At 38.0% G+C, this 12,262-nt stretch overlaps 1 protein-coding gene across 25 annotated transcripts in view; it reads left to right on the top strand.

Moving 5' to 3' along the window:
* The window catches only part of LOC121027404 (uncharacterized), an 88,638-nt gene extending 85,158 nt beyond the window's left edge, over positions 1-3,480 (top strand). For 23 of the 25 annotated variants that reach the window (XR_005788720.1, XR_005788710.1, XR_005788721.1 and 20 more), the window contains one exon: positions 1,417-3,480. Coding sequence is in view for 3 of the 25 variants with exons in the window: in XM_040470839.1 (XP_040326773.1) it covers positions 1,417-1,419 (3 nt within the window). In the remaining 22 variants the exon portion in view is untranslated. Of the gene's footprint in view, positions 1-518; positions 570-1,416 lie in introns of all 25 variants that reach the window. The other 2 variants (XM_040470838.1, XM_040470837.1) reach the window with 1 other exon arrangement.
* Positions 3,481-12,262: the final 8,782 nt, after the last annotated feature.

Genomic DNA, 12,262 nt, shown 5'->3' with positions numbered 1-12,262 from the left:
TCTTTGAGTCTTCTTCCAGTATGTGGCACATTTGACTCTGCCCTCCTCTTTCAGTGTCTGTAACTCACTGCTTTGGTTCACCTCTCTGAGTACTCTTCTCTCTCCTTTAATGCCCATCTTTTTCCTTCTGCCTCTGAATGGGAGTTGTCTCTATCATTCTGTTCTTGCTCCTCCTTACCCTGCCCCCTCTCTTTTGTTCTCATAAATACTTGTTAAAACAAATCTCATCTCTGTCTCTTCCCTTCAACCTGTTAAATGCCCACTGTAATTTTAACCTACATATCTCACTAGCCCCGAACATGAGGTATGTAAAATAAACTCTTACCCCATCCTAAATATCTTCCACCCTATCTCAGCCAACAGTGTTACTTTTTAGTCACCTAGGCTTGAAACCTTGGTCCCTGTTTTGATTCCTTGCTCTCTTATCCCTGAATCCAATTTAAGCTATATTTTAAGAACATATTATTCTGTTCACCTGTCTTCACTCTGTCTCTGCCTTCTGCCTTCTCTTTCTTCAGGCAGTGATAGTTCAAGCTGCTGGGATAGCACACAGTCATATTTTGCTTTTGGTAAGGTTGTCTAGCAGTATTTTGTGGCCATACTTTTTTTCTCTTCCTAATTCTGGATTCTTTCCCTTTTTCTGAACTGAATAACCATTTGAACTTTATTCATAAAGATCACTAAATCTTTTTCTACACTAATACCTTTCTCAAAACCTAAATATATACTAACATGTTTAGAATGGCCTGTATAACATGTCTAGTTAAGTAACAGGTGTAAGCTGACCGTTGTTTATAAGCATTGACATGAAAAAAATACATTTCATAGCTATGTGTTTTATTAGTATAATTTGACGTCTTCAAATATAGTCAGTAACTTCATATTAGGATATCATTTCAACCATATTTGATTTAGAAAGCTAAAGTTTGGAAGATCTAATGATGGGCTAGTAAATGTATATTAAACATATTGCTTAAGTTTTTATACATTTCTAGCAATCATCAGCATATAATTCCAGTTTATGTGTAAACTCATCAGAAATATCACTTCAATCTCTAGGACTCGTGTCCTCTTACTTTATTTCTGCATATCCTATTAATAAGGAATGATTAAGGACAGCTTTAGTTTTCTCAGTTTCAACCTTAAAGATGTATATGGTAACAATCGCATACTGTGTAACTGTTAAAAAAAATCGAGAAGCTCCTTATGTGTTTATATGGAAAGATCTCTGTTATAAACTGGGTGTGTCTCCCCATCCCCCCAATTCCTGTGTTGTTGAAGCCTTAAACCTGAATGTTATGGTGTTTAGGGAGTAATTGGGGTTAGATGAGGTCATAAAGATGGGATCGCATCAGGGTGGGATCACTGTTTTTATAAAAACAGACACTGGAAGACATACTGTTTCTCTCTCCCTAGTGAGGACACAGTGAGAAGGTGGCCATCTGCAAGCCAGGGAGACAGCTCTCACCAGAACCCAACCATACTGCCACTCTGACCTCAGATTTCCAGTCTCCAGAACTGTGAGAAAATAAACTTCTGTCGTTTAAGCCGCATAATCTATGGGGTTTTCTTATGGTTGCCCAAGTTTATTAATACAATCTCCAAGATTTATTTGTAGGTAGGGAAAAAAGGGTGCCAAAAGAGTGTACTGTTGGGATGAAAAAAAAGAAAAGAGTCTATACTTGTACTGGTTTGTATATCCATTCTAAACGTCCTAGGAATAAATGAGAAACTAATAATGTTGTTTACTTTTTTGTGGGGCTATAAGAACTTGACAGAGGACGGGGTGGAAAGGAACCTTTGCTGTATATCCTTCTCTGTCTTTTGATGTTTGAGCTATGTGTATGTGCCACCACTTCAGAAAACTAAATAAATAAAATTCATTTAAAAATAATAATAAAACCACTTGGAAAAACAATATTATATTGAAATAAGGAAAATATGGATTATATTGAAAGAAAATTATTGATTAGCAGAATAATTATGGCAGAGATTGACGTTTGAAGATGAAGGAATATGAGCAGTTATATTAAATTGCTTTCTTGGGCCATTATTTAACAATTGCTGTGATCATGTAGACAGTTCTGTCTACTGCCCTTTCCTGGGATCTGCGTTGCTGACAACAACAGAGCTTGAAGTACCCCATGTAACATGCGTTTGATTGAAAGATGTTGGCCATGGGTTCCCGAGTACTCTCTTGGTCGTCTGTCTGGGAGTAAAGCCTTCCTCAGCTTCCCTCAATTGGTGGTCCAGTATTCAAGGACAACTCCTGAGAGAAGGACCAAGCCATTCATTTGAAAGAGGCCAGTGTCTCTTCTGTGGACAAAGATGTAACATCTCTCACAACTTACCTTGGCCAATTAAACATCCAGTTGTTCTAGAGACATTACATCATGCTCCTCCCAAGTGTTGTCCTTAAATATAATAATGTAATTCTGGTCATTTCTTTGCTTTTAACTTCCATCAAAGATTTCTTCTCCATTGGTCATCTGGCCTATCTCTTTATCCCCATTGACTGTTTTTTAAGTAAACTCTATGCCCAACATGAAGCTTGAACTCATGACCATGAGATTGAGTCACATGCTTTACTTCCTGAGCCAGCCAGGCACCTCCCCCCTACATTGACTCATTTTGAGCTGTTCTGCCATGACCCCAAAGTACCTTTATTTCTGTCCCCACACCTTCATAAATGTCGTTTCCATTGCCTGGACTACCCTTCTATTTGTTTCTGTTGATGAAGTTCCCTAAATGGAGTTGACTGTTTTTCTTGACATCACCCTAAATTTTTGAACAGCAATAATATTCTCTATGTGCTTTTTACTTCTTGTCAGATTCAAGAAGTTTGGGGGCCATAGCATATTCATTTTGCATCCCCAATGCTGGCATCCAGTAGGCATGTGATGGTTGAATGAATGAATAAATATACACTCTGGCCGAAATGTTAAAGACAAAAATGTCATAGTAGCCTATAATAAAATCCTAACCAATGCTTAGGGAAAATGCCTCACAGGAGGATTCTAACTCTCTGCACTGTGATTGTGTTATTCAGGTCCTGATTGACTTATAAGAGCTGAATTCTGTCAGGACCATTTTTCCATTAGCCTTTTGCAGGGGGTTGGGGGACTTTCAATTGTGTGGATATTTTGTGCATGTTTTGAAAACTCAGCTGGGCATCCCCCTACTAAGGCATCTCTTTGAGGATTTCCTCTGTTTAAGAGCATTTTATTTCTAACATTTTAAAGTATAGATGGCAGCTCTCATTCCAGTGGATTTTCATCCTTATCTCCAGAAAACCATATTTTGTATGCTTTGTGGCAAAGTAAGTTATGCATCTATAGAAGTCACCCCGTGGAAGTGAGCCTTTGGGTAGAAGGCTCAGCTCCACATTTGCTTGCCAGAGAGTAAGAGTGACAGCAAGGTGATTTCTGTCACTTTGCAGTAGGTATCTTTCTCATATAACTTTCTCAAAGATGCTCTTTTTTTTTTTTTTTCAACATTTATTTATTTTTGGGACAGAGAGAGACAGAGCATGAATGGGGGAGGGGCAGAGAGAGAGGGAGACATAGAATCGGAAACAGGCTCCAGGCTCTGAGCCATCAGCCCAGAGCCTGACGCGGGGCTCGAACTCACGGACCGCGAGATCGTGACCTGGCTGAAGTCGGACGCTTAACCGACTGCGCCACCCAGGCGCCCCAAAGATGCTCTTTTAAAATATTGAGATATTTGCAGAAAACAAATCATGAATATTTTCTAGCTAAAACAATTCACTTGCCACCTTTTGGAGGGTTTCAGCTGTGTCAATATGGTACTAGGGAGACAGATATTAGAATTAGGCCCATTATCTTTCGTTAATTCAGTTTACCCTGGACAAAGTAAATTAAATGCTTGAACTCCAGCTATTAAGACATGCTTGTATAAACATGGCCTCATAATAATTTGCTCTCAAAGTTCATTGACTTTTAAGTGTCTTACTGATGCTGCTAAAATGTGTTCATTTATATATCTAATGTATTAGCATTTATTTTCTATATTATCTTGAAATCTCGTGTATAGCGTGATGAGCGTAGTTAACAAAACTTTATTGTATACTGGAAATTTGCTAAGAGAGAAGATTTCAGGTGTTCTTGCCACACACACACAAAAGAAAATGTGTTTGGGGTTGCCTGGGTGACTCAGTCAGTTGAGCATCTGACTTCGGCTCAGGTCATGATCTCAAGGTTCATGAGTTGGAGCCCAGTATCGGGCTCTGTGCTGACAGCTCAGAGCCTGGAGCCTGCTTCGAATTCTGTGTCTCCCTCTCTCTCTGCCCCTCCCCTGCTTGCTCTCTCTCTCTCAAAAATAAATAAACATTTAAAAAAGTTTATTAAAAGAAAATGTGTTTGGAGATGAACATGCTTTTTAGGCTAACTATAATTATCTCACTATGTATATTTATATCAAACATCACGTTGTACTCTTTAAATATATACAATCGTTATTATTATTCTTTTTTTTAGAGAGAGAGAAAGAGAACATGAGCAGGATAGAGGAGCAGAGAGTGGGGGAGAGAGAGAGAATCTTATGCAGGCTCCATGCTCAGTGCAGAGTTCAACACAGGACTTGATCCCACAACCCTGGGATCATGACCTGAGCCAAAATCAAGAGACTGAAACTAAACCAATTGAGCCACCCACTCACCCCTATACAACCGTTATTTTTTAAAAAACAAGATTTGCAATAGATTGAATGCAGAAGATAGAGGAATCCAGCTGTCCTCCATTTTGCAAAAATGTAAAATAATGCCATTCAGTATATATTTTTTGTTTTGGAGATTATGGTTACTTTTTCATAAAAATACATTATTTGTGTTCAGTTAAAAAAATCCAAAACATTTTCTATAGTAATGAGCACCATTGAAGTCTGAGTCCGATATACATTTGAGCACAATCCTTACACTTTTCTCCATATAAATAGCACATTTGTTCTTAGTGACATGTGGCTGAAGGCAAAACTTAAATCCAACAGAATTTGCTGGATCTTAGTTCTGATGCCATTTCTTGCAACCTTTGGATATAAAAATGACAGAAGTCTTGGAATATTTCTCCCACTCCAGAATTTTAGTTATTTTGCAGTCACAAATCTGCAAAATCTCCAGATTTTCCCTCCTCCAGGAAAGAGAGTCTTAATTAAATAATTAATTAAGCCTTTTAAAAAACAAGCAGTTCCCTGTGGATTGCTTTTATAATTGCCTCTACACTCCTCAACTACCTAAGCGAACTGCCTCATTTGTTCTCAATATAACATTTTACCAATTTAATTCATCCCATTGTTTACTATAAAGCTCATGTGTCTCTGTTGTCATCATCTGTTCAAAGCCATAAGGTCCCAGAAGAACCAAGTATCCTTAATTTATTTTCTATGGGGCCTAACCAGCATTATATGATATTAAACAGGTAATAATTATGTTTAATGTGATGGTGATAAAGACAGGAATCTATAGTAGGCTGATAAAATATGAATTTAACATGAAAACAGACACTTATTAAAGCTTTAGTGCTTTTTATAGCACACAGTAGTCTATCAGTGGCTCAGAAGAATTTAGTATGATGTGAAAACATGGATGAAAAGGTGCAAAATAGCCAACTTCCAATGACTCATAGGGTACATGTGTCCCTTAAGTTGCTCGCCTGCCTTTGCCCTATGGCCATGTTTCCGTTTTTATGATTCCAGCCAGAGAAGGCATAGAGGAGGTCAAATCAGTGAATTCTCTAAATAGTGATAGTTCTGGTAATAATGTTACTCCAAGAGGGGCACCTGGGTGACACAGTTGGTTAAACATCCGACTTTGGCTCAGGTCATGATCTTGCAGTTCATGAGTTTGAGCCCCGTGTTAGGTTCTGTGCTGACAGCTCAGAGCCTGGAGCCTGCTTCAGATTCTGTGTCTCCCTCTCTCTCTGCCCATCCCCCACTCAAGCTCTGTCTCTCTTTCTCTCTCAAAAATAAATAAACATTTAAAAAATAATGTTACTTGAAGAGAAGGTGGTAATGACTGCTAAATCATTATTTTGAGGGATTATTGTAGAATTAGATCTTGATGGAATTAGATCTGGCATTAATAAATCAACATTCATTGAATGTTTAGTTGGTAGAAACATGGAGGAATTCCTTTTTCTGTCAGAGGCTCTGTATGGCAAGTCTGACTGTGGAAGATCTTGTATCCGTGGGAGAAAGTCAAATGGTTGATCTTCATGAACTAGCTGAGCTTGGAGGAGCAAGCCTGAAAGACAAAGTAGTTTTCTAAAAATGAAGGATTTAACCTTTGTTCTAGTCCTTTCTGTCAGCAAGAAAACTGTCAAGGTTGATTTCAAATAAATCATCATCCTTGGCATTTCCCCCCCAAAACTGCCTCTCTGTCACTTCATAGAAATTGCTACTTGTCCTCAGTTGTATGTAGTATTAGCTCAGACATTGCACACAATTCATTATACCACAGAAATTGAAAAAAAAACCACATCATATATTATAACATTATAATATAATATAATATAATATAATATAATATAATATAATATAATATATTTCCCCTGAACTGGCTATGTATCAATAAACTCAGGAGTATTAGAGTTAAGGTCTGAAACCACAGCCACTTTGTCACTTAGCGGTCAGTGTTCTTCCAAGAGAGATTAGGAAGTGTTTGGCTTAGAGACAAGCTTTAAAAATTACTGAGAAATGCATTTTTGCCAGGTCTATTAATATTACTTCTACTTAGATCATCATATTTCTTTACATCTTTTAGATGTTTGTGAAGTGTGTTTATGTTAACATTTCTTTCACCTTTAAAACAACCTCAGACCTCTTAAGTACATGTGTCTTCAAGACAGAATTAGAGCATTTTCACTCCTGGAGTGCATGTATCTATGATCAGATATGATCACATGCTCTAACAGTGAATTGAAATCAGTTTTATGACTCCTACCATCAGAGCAAGTGCTGGGCCTAACGAACTGGGGGCAGAGAGGTAGATGACCAACACCACCCTGCATGGGGTGTGGTGCTGAGCCCCCACATTTCCCATCCGGGTCCACAGTCTTCATTTCAGAAATCCAAATGGCTCTGGAAAACGGGACTTTTTAGTAACAAATTTGGTGGCCTAGACTCATGAGAAGCGTTAGAGTTCTTATTCTAATAATCCCACCTCACTAAATGGGACTATCAATATGTTAGATTATGGAGTGCTGGCCCAGGCCTATTAGGGGTGTTATGTTAAGTGCATATACTCACATTACATTTCTAACTGCGCCCCCCCCCCCAAAAAAAAAAAGTCTGAGTTTTGAAACACACCTGGCACCAAAGATTTGTATCAGGAATTGTGAGCTGTACCTTTCCTTACGGTGCTAAAGTCTTTAACACAAAATCATTATGGGCAGTCGCTGTTAAATCCTCCATCACCTGTGTATATGGGTGATTAGTTGCTCTTACAGAAAACTATAACACTTATCATAACATACTAATAGTTTGTTTTCAATCTAGTATCTTCTGGACTAGACCGACAACTCTTCCAGAGAGAAACTGCCTTTAAAAAATAACGTTTATTGTTTATGTTCTGATTATAACACAAATGTATGTTCCTTGGTGAAAATTTGGGAAGTACAGAAACATGTACAGAAAATAAAAATAATATATAATCCCACATATTAAGGACAAAGTTCCTATTATATTTCATTATGGTTTTTCCTATGCATATTTTTAAAAATAAAACTGGGACCATACTAAAGCATATTCTTTTTTCCCCCCAGTTTTATTGATATAATTGACATACAGCTTGGTGTAGGTTTAAGATGTATGGCATAACGACATGTGTGCAGATTGTGAAGTGATTATCCACAATAAGTTTAGTTAACGTCCATAACTGAATGGATGGAAGCATTATTTTAAAAATCTTTATTTCTAGTGGCTGCAAGGTATTCCATAGGTATGGAGAACCATGATTTATTTACTGCCTTATTGGAGGACTTCCTACTCGTTCCCAATTTTTTAAATGAATAGAGAAACAGTTTATTTCTTTTTTTTAATTCTTTTTAACATTTATTATTTTTGAGAGTCAGAGATAGAGAGCAAGCAGGGGAGAGGCAGAGAAAGACACACACACACACACACACACACACACACACACACACACACACACACATAGACACATACACACAGAATCTGAAGCAGGCTCCAGGCTCTGAGATGTCAGCACACAGCCCAACGTGGGGCTCGAACCCACAAACCATGACATCGTGACCTGAGCTGAAGTTGGTTGCCTAACTGACTGAGCCACCTAGGCACCCCTAGAGAAGCTGTTTCTTAAACAGATTATTAGGCACAGTGCCTAGCACTTCCTCACTCAATAAAAAAGTATTGAATTGATTAAAGCTATTTTCATCTACTAAGATCCTAGCACAAATAGGCTTATTAGGTTTAATCAGACACTTAGGAGGAATCTGAAAGAATGAACTCCAGAGCAAATATATTTTGATTATGAAGGGAGCAGTTTAAGCCTGACTGAGAGAGGCAGTGCAGGGATAGGAGTTGCTAACAGTGTGTGGGGTGGGGAGAGGAAGCTTTTAAAAACTTCTAAGATGAATTTTGACTATGTCACAGTTTGACCCACTGAGGGAAGTGTTGAACCATCTGCAATGGTTTCATTCTCCCATGCTTCTCAACAAGTGGCTGTTTTGTCGCGTGTTTCTGTTTTCTCTTTTAATTGCTCATAGTCGTTCCTTTGAGGGCAGACATGTGCTCTTTGAATTTAATTGAATGTCTGCTTTAGAATAATATGACAAGGGGAAATAGCATCTTCTTAGATTCCAGTATGTGTTAAGATGGGTATAGTCATTTCTGGAAACTCCCAAATCAGATCTATGTGATGTCTTCCAGGAAATGTAATTAGGCCAGCTCAACAGGACTCTCCCCCAAGCAAAGTCAAGCAGATGGAAGCCGGAAGCACCATTTTCACTCTAACATGATTGAGACAAGACCCAGCAAACTGGACTAGCAATATTTGATGGTCTGCTGGTGTTTTGATGATATTTGCATGGGCTCCTCCAGAATGCCTATTCCCATACCATGTAGAACGAACACTGCCTTTTTTGATTTGGGGCCTAACCTACTCTACATTCAGATTATCTGAAAACTGTCAAAATACTCAATAAGCAATTAATGGTGCAAATACTGGAGCACCTGGGTTGTTTAGTTGGTTAAGCATCCAACTCTTGGTTTCTGCTCAGGTCATGATCTCACAGTTCATGAGTTTGAGCCCAACATGCTGACAATGTAGAGCCTGCTTGGGATTCTCCCTCTCTCTCCGACCCTTCCCCTCTCACGCTCTGTCTCTCTCAAAATAAATAAATACACTTTTAAAAATGGTGCAAATACTAGTTATGGTAATGCTAGCATTCAGCAAATTTGTTTAATTTAATTAAGCATTTAATTTCCTTCTGGTGTTTTTTATAAAATAAAAGAGGGAGGAAAAAATAATCTCAGTTATTAACTACTTAAAGCTTTTCAGTTACTACCTCTTGGGCTATAGCAAACCATGAATCTTTTAAAAGCAAGACACTAGGGTGCCAGGGTGGCTCCATCGGTTAAGCATCCTGCTGTTAGTTTTATCTCAGGTAACTTTTGATCTTGAGGTTTGTGAGATCAAGCCTGAGCCCTGCGTAGGATTCTGCACTGGTTGCACTGAGCCTGCTTGAGAGTGTCTCTCTCTCTTTCTCTCTCTCTCTCTCTCTCTCTCTCTCTCTCTCTCCTTCTGTCTCTGACCCTCCCCTGCTCATGCTCTTGAGCTCATGCACTCTCTTTCTCTCAAAATAAACTTAAAAAAGCACAGCACAATTTAAATTAAAATAAAAATTGTTTAAACTTTCAAAAGGCAATGGAAATACAATTCCTTTGAGAGGGTATTTACTTTCATATTCCTTAGAATAAATATTATAAAGTAATATAAAGCTATATAGAATACAATATTACAGAGTGATATAAATCCTGAGGACTATTCCCCAAAATGTTAGCCCATTCATCATCAATTGACATTCATCACTCTTTCCTGACAATGCCCAGCCTCTTCCCTTGATCTCCTCCTTACCAGTCAATGACCATTTCTGATGAGGATCAGAATATTACAGTGAGGCAGTCAGTATTGTAAAGCTCAGGAAATATTAAGTCAAAAGGAAGGATACAACTAAAAGGATAATCCCTAACATTAATTAGGATGTCAGAAAGAGTTCTTGGCAAAAAGTAAATTAGAATTGAAGCATCTTTCTTCTTAAAGATGCATAAAAATACAATTCTGATTTTTCTATGTAATATGCTTATCCCTTTTCCCCCTAAAGTGATGTAGCTGTCACATGATGTATGCCCACCAGGGGCAGGGGGCAGGGAGGGAATGTTTTCCAAGGTAATCTTGCTTTTGTTTTTCTTTCTGTATTTTTTTAAAAAAATTTGTTTAAAAGCCCAATTTTTTTCTACTTCTGAGTTGGCAGATGACATAGTTAATTAATTTTTTCTCAGTTATAAGTACATTAAAAGTAATTTAAGAACTGAACAGAGAACTGAAGCCCACATGTTAGGATATAGAAGCATAAAATATCCTAGACTATCAAATTATTGATGATCTGTGCAGCATTTTATACTGATGCATATATTGATTTGATGGAATGTTTAAATAAATTCTCAGGAAAATTGAATAAGTAGCTACATGTATGACCTGTATGAACACAAATTTCCATTTTTCTCTAGCTTTCACATAGAAATTGAAATTATACATGTATAACAGGGGTAGTGTGAATCATGAATCACATTTAGAGTTAGATAATCTTGGCATGACTTAGTCTTGATTTACATTTAAACTATACTTGTATCTGTGATATCACCAGGATGTATTATATTTTCTGCAGATGTTTTCTTAGGGTGATTTTTCATGCTGTTTTCTCTGAATCTGGGTGATTCTCATGTGAGACATCATTAGGTTTGTAGGGAATGCTTTTCTAGTTGTAAAAGGCTGTAAAAGAAGCCTGAAGGCAGGTTGCAAACCATTGGCAAACTCCCCATTATTGAGGAAACACACTTAGTGGAGCCCTTAACCTTATATGAGCCACCCAGCTGGGCACTGACACTCAGTTTCCTCACTTTTAAAGTGAGTTAACACTATCACCCACTTTCCAGCTGTAGTACATGGATTTCTTTTCTGTTTCCTCAAACACATGAAGCTTCCTCTCACTTTTTGTCTTTGCTAATATGATCCCTTAGTTTGGAGTATTCTCTCCAATCTTAGTTCATACTTACCCATCCTTCAATTCTCATCTCAAAAGTCACCTCCTCAGGGGAATCTTTCTTGATCCCCCAGATATTTCTGTCATTATATGTTCAGGGAAACCAGTCCTTTGCCTGTATAGCACTTATTTTATAAATATTTAATTGTATGATTGATTAATAGTTATCTTCCCTGCTGGACAGTAGTAGTGTCCAGCACTAGTCAGTAAATAGTGCTAGTTGCATAAGTAAATGTATATGTATGGACCCTTATTTTAATTCAGGAAGTGAAAAAAAACTTCAGGAAATTGAAGGCAAATTGTCTAAAAAAAAATATAAGTACTTTCCGGAATAACAGAACTTGGAGAATAAAAATGTGGCTGATTAATAATGGGCACTCCTTCCATCAAGAGGTAGTGTCTGTTTCTTTTCTGTTTGATCTGGACAGGACTGTGACAGCTTTGACCAATACAGGATGACAGAAATGATGCCATGCTAGTCTCATGTGTAGCCCTTAAGTGGTGAGTTCCCCCCCCCCCCCACTTCTTACCTCTAGGAAGCCAACTATCAATTAAGAAGTGAGACTGCTCTGAGACTACCATTCTGTGAGAAGCCCAAGCCACCTGGAGAGGCCCTGGAGGAAGAGACTCAGAGGAGAGAGAGGTCAGACAACACTGAAGCATTGGAGATGTGAGTGAAGAAGCCATCTTGAAAGTACATCCTCCAGCTCCAGTTGCCCCAACCAATTCCACATGGATAAGACATGAACCACCTAGATTAGCCCTTCCCAAATTCGTGACTTACAAATCATTGGCAAAATAAAATGATTGTTTTAAGCCACTAAGTTCCAGGATAGTTTATTATGCAGCAATAGATAACTGGAACAAAGAATAGGAAAAGCAGTTCATGATGATGAGGAACTGAGGAAAGATGATTCAGAGGAGAAAATGTGTAAAGGGTAAAATAAGGAAATGTGTAACAAGCACCT

This window comes from Herpailurus yagouaroundi, unplaced genomic scaffold (genome assembly GCF_014898765.1).
Source record: "Herpailurus yagouaroundi ecotype Mexico unplaced genomic scaffold, PumYag 77, whole genome shotgun sequence".
Taxonomy (NCBI): Eukaryota; Metazoa; Chordata; class Mammalia; order Carnivora; family Felidae; genus Herpailurus; species Herpailurus yagouaroundi.
Note: the sequence above shows the minus strand (reverse complement) of the source record. Positions and strands in the feature narration are given on the sequence as shown.